At 33.1% G+C, this 5,000-nt stretch overlaps 1 protein-coding gene across 1 annotated transcript in view; it reads right to left on the bottom strand.

The window, feature by feature from the left end:
• Positions 1-142: 142 nt before the first annotated feature.
• The window catches only part of LOC147466369 (uncharacterized), a gene marked incomplete at its 3' end in the record, with an annotated part of 10,165 nt that continues 5,307 nt past the window's right edge, over positions 143-5,000 (bottom strand). The window contains exons 8-11 of the mRNA XM_086535588.1: positions 4,804-4,887; positions 4,442-4,570; positions 3,747-3,892; positions 143-523 (exon numbers count right to left, since the gene is read on the bottom strand). Of these exons, the coding sequence (XP_086391714.1) occupies positions 143-523; positions 3,747-3,892; positions 4,442-4,570; positions 4,804-4,887 (740 nt within the window). The remainder of the gene's footprint in view (positions 524-3,746; positions 3,893-4,441; positions 4,571-4,803; positions 4,888-5,000) is intronic.

Consider the following 5,000-nt stretch of genomic DNA (forward strand, 5'->3'; position numbering starts at 1 on the left):
CATTTGCTTATGTTTTAAACTTCTTGAGGGAAAAAAAAAACCCGATAAAATTGAAAAAAAAACTCCCCAAATTTCCCTTTTCCCTTGTCTCTTCCTCTAAAAGACCCAAAAAAAATTTCTGCCCAAAATTTTTAGAGCTCACTGGCGCCCCTTCCGGGGCGAGCAACCCCGGGGAAGGGGCCCGCCCCAAGGGCCCCCACCTGAAGATGGTCCCTTTGGGGGCTGTAGTTTAAGATTTTTCCCTTTTGCTGCTTTTGGAGGCTTTCCCTGCCTGCTGTTTTGGAGGGTGTCCCCGCCCCTGCTTGGGGGGCTCGTCCCTGCCTCTGCTTGGGGAGGCTCGTCCCCGCCCGGTTGGGGGGGCTCGTCCCCCCGCCCGTGCTTGGGGGGCTCGTCCCTGCCTGCGCTTGAGGAGGCTCGTCGCTGCCACTGGTCCCCCAACCCCCCGCTCCCCCTCCAAGAAGACCCCGGGGTGGCAAGGTGCCTTGGGTCGAGGGGTGGCCCGCGCTCGCCGGGCCCCCAGCTCCTGAGCGGTTTCAAATCCCAAAAGGGGAAGGCATTTTAGAAACTCACAGGCCCCTGCAATTTGGGTGTTGTCCCCTCAAAACCCCTCCCATGTTATTCGTGACTTTAAAAGTTTCCCCAAAAAAAACATTTCTCTCAATGGCCCCCCCCGCACTCTCAACCACAAGTAAATTTTTACATGCACATGCCTTTTGACCACCCCCCACAAAACCCCACCCCCACCACAAAATGAAAACCTGTATAAAAAACCCCCAGTCGCACTAACGAAAATGCATGCCACACTGTGCATCAAAAAAACACAGAGTTATATAAATGTATATATATATATTATATATATAAAAATATATATTATATATATATATTATACTATATATATTATAAATATATATAAAAAATTATATATATATAAAATTTTTATATAAAATATAAATTTAATTTTAATTTTATATTTTATATATATATTAAAATATATATATATTGTGTGTGTGTGTGTGTGTGGTGTTGTATTTACTATATTTATAAATATATATAAAAATTTTAAAAATATATTTATAAAATATATATATTAAAAAATTATATTATTATATTTATATATTTCATATATATATATTAAAATATTATTATTATATATATTATTTATAATATATATATATAAAAATATATATATATTATTTTATAGACCTTAAAATTTTACGGGGAAAAGGGGAGAAGGAAAAGAGAGAGAGAGAGAGAAATGCTGAGAGAGAGTGCATTCTCATCATATTTTATAGGGTTATACAAATACTTGCCTCTGAATCCTCCACCTCAATACCCTCTATCCCTTAATCGGAATGTATAAATGTCTAATATTCGTTCTTGACACTCGTAAGATCTGTCTCTGTAAAAAGATCAACATTTTCATTTCCATATGTAGGCTCTCATAATCACACCATGTCCATTACGTTCTATAACCCCTCTAAGCCCCTCTTTCTCTATCCCTTACTAAAACACCATACTTCTTATTTATACTTTAGTATCTGTATCACGGTACTTCTATTTCTCTAGAGTCCTTACTAGTCCCCACTTGAACTTGTCTTACTGAGTAATCTCAAATCTAGCAAAATGAGTATCAGTGCTTTTGCCATTTCCTACCTATGGTGTCGTGTATAGGAAATGACCCCGATTTGAGCGCCAAGAGTCGCGGGCTTCTGAGCAAGTCATGGGACATCAAGCCTGAATGCTGTGGAGGATTCCTCTCCTTATTTTTGATTCTATTCTTATTATTATTGTTATTTTATAGGTGTGGAAGTGCATGTTATGATAGATTATTTTTCAATCTATTGATTTATTTGAACATAAACTTCGACGGGCAGTTCTAAAGTTTTGCGTCTCATGTGCCTTCCTGACGCTAATTCTGAGGTTAGTCTACAAATTTATATTGGAAAATTTGAAGTCATTTTGATTCTTGTTTCTTGTGGCTTTTTTTTCACTATCATCATCGTGTCTTATTGTTTTTATCATTATGTCTTATCATTGTCTCACGACATTTCTTTTTTTATGATTTTGGACTGATTTCTGATTGGGCTTTGTTTATAAGTACTGTGATTACGTGTGGTTGATAGAGATGCTGTATAAACATTGATGCAGAAACCTGATATACAGATACTTGTTTGTATGTGGTGTATCATCTCTCTCGCACATAGCTGTCCTTCCCCCACTCCTCGCTCGCTTCAGGTGGGCTCTCTCTCTCCCCCAAGCTTTCTCCTCGGTCTCTGAGCTGTTCCTGCAAGCAGAGTTACCTCACCCTAAGATATTTTCCAGTCTTTATTACAGCATTATCAGCATTGGTTTTGTTGCTATTCATTTTTTTCTCTTGATTTCTTTGGGTCTTAGACAACAACCCACTTGTTTGCATTTTTTTTGTCATTTTCAGTATTTCAGTTACCTTTTCTCGATTACTATTCACCGATATATATATATATATATATATATATTATATATATATATATTAATATATATTAGATATATATATATAGATACATATATATATGTATATGTATATATATATCTATTATATATATATACATACATATATATAATATACCATACACATTTACATATTTACACACATCCCACACACTCTCACACACACATACACACACACGCACACACCACACACACACCACAACACACACACACACGCCCGCTCACACACGCCACATTATATATATATACTATATATATATATATATATATATATTATATATATATATATATATATATTATATATATGTGTGTGTGTGTGTGTGCTGTGAGTGTTGTGTGTGTGTATATCGTGATAGATAGATAGATAGATAAATATATGTATAATATATCTATATAGATATATAATATATATAGATTTATTGTATGTATATGTATATATATAATATATATATTATATATATATAGAATATATATATATAGTATATATAAACATACACATACTATCCACACTACGGATACACACACACGCAACAGGCAACAGCGACAGCACACTACTCACACACATATTTATATATATAATATATATATATATTGTGTGTGTGTGTGAGGTTGAGGTGTGTTTATAATATATATATATATATATATATATATATATTATATATATATATATAATATATATATTATATATATGTGTGTTGTGTTGTGTGTGTGTGTGTGTGTGTGTGTGTGTGTGTGTATGTATAAATAAATATATAATATATATAAATATATATATATATATTATATATATATATATAATAATATATTTATATTCTATATATATATTATACATATATATATATATATATATATATATTTATATATATAATATATATATATATATATATAATAATAAATAATAATAATAATAATAATAATATAACAATAATGAATAATAGTAATAATAATAATTACACACACAAATATATACATATATATGTAGGTGTATATGTAGTATTTGTATGTATGTATATGTATATGTAATTGTATATCTATATGTGTATATGCATATGTTTATATATATATATATATATATATATAGATATATATATATATATAGTATAGATATATATATTTTTATATAAATTCTATATATATAAATATTTATATATATGTATATATATATATATATATATTTATTATATATATATATATATATATATATATATATATTTTTATATATTATATATATCTTACATATATGCACATATGTGTATAACACCAGTGTGCATCGTCTCATACCTACCTTCAAGGACTCAATCTTCTCTTCCCGATTTCTTAATATTTGCCTTAATTCCCTTTTTTCTTCAACTGCTTCTTCCTCTTTCACTCTTCTTAGATTCCTCATCTCTTCCAGGTGTTGCTCCTGCAAAGCAAGACTGAATTAACTTTTCTTTTACATTATATACATCTAGATATTTGTGCATATATATTTGTATTTATATATTCTTTCTACGAAATGTGCAAATCACTGCCAAGTTCCATCTTCATATTTTCTATGAATTATGCTCATCAATGCTCGTTTTTCTTTTCCACATGGCTGCAAGATAGTTTTGCATTCACACTAAATAGCAGGAAAAGAATGATAGTGTGGTTTTCACTCTTTCTTAACACACAAAAATGCATAACAATATTCAAGAGCCAAGACAAAAAATAGGTTCCTGGAAATTAAGTTTTTCAAATCATTAGACTGCCATAAGTAAAGAGATTACTTTGAGTCTTTGACGGATACTCTAATACTTTGAGATGCTTTGAATGTCTGCCCTGCACTGTTGGATACTGGAGAATTTGCTTTGATCTTTAAAAGATAGAGAGAGAAATTATATGTATGTGTGTGGAACTGTATGTGTCTGCTGTGTATTTTAGTGTGTGTGTTTTAGTGTTCATATCTGTGTGTGCATCGTCCTTTGCCTACCTTCAGGGACTCAATCTTCTCTTCCCGATTTCTTAACATTTGACTCAATTCCCTTCTTTCTTCGGCTGCCTCTTCCTCTCTCGTGCGTTGTATTCTTCTCAGGTTCCTCACCTCTTCCAGGTGTTGCTCCTGCAAAATAAAATCTTAATTAGTTCTAACATATACATATAAGATTCGAGATATACTTCATACACACATATGTAGCCTAATGTACTGTGCAACTGATTCCACTGAATGCAAATCTATCAATCTATTTTTATTGTTGTTATTGTTGCATCTACATCTTGCATCTCCCTTTGGCCAGGAGTGACTTCAATCCCTGTGTATTTGTACTTCCGCTTGACCTCCAAAGGAAAGGTTACCTCGGCTTGCGTCAGCTGCTCCTCCATCTCCCTCACCTCCGCCCTCAGCTCCTGAATCTTCCTGGCTCTTTCTTCCAGACGATCCTGTGTGCAAAAGGCGCCAGGGACATGACATGCGGTCTCCTCCTGTCACCACTATGCGTGTTCTTCCTCCCATTCACTCTCTTTCTCTTTATCTTTCTCTCTCTCTGTATAAA

The sequence above is a fragment of the Penaeus japonicus genome, unplaced genomic scaffold (assembly GCF_977035675.1).
Source record: "Penaeus japonicus unplaced genomic scaffold, GWHDUDI00000001_assembly GWHDUDI00001500, whole genome shotgun sequence".
Taxonomy (NCBI): Eukaryota; Metazoa; Arthropoda; class Malacostraca; order Decapoda; family Penaeidae; genus Penaeus; species Penaeus japonicus.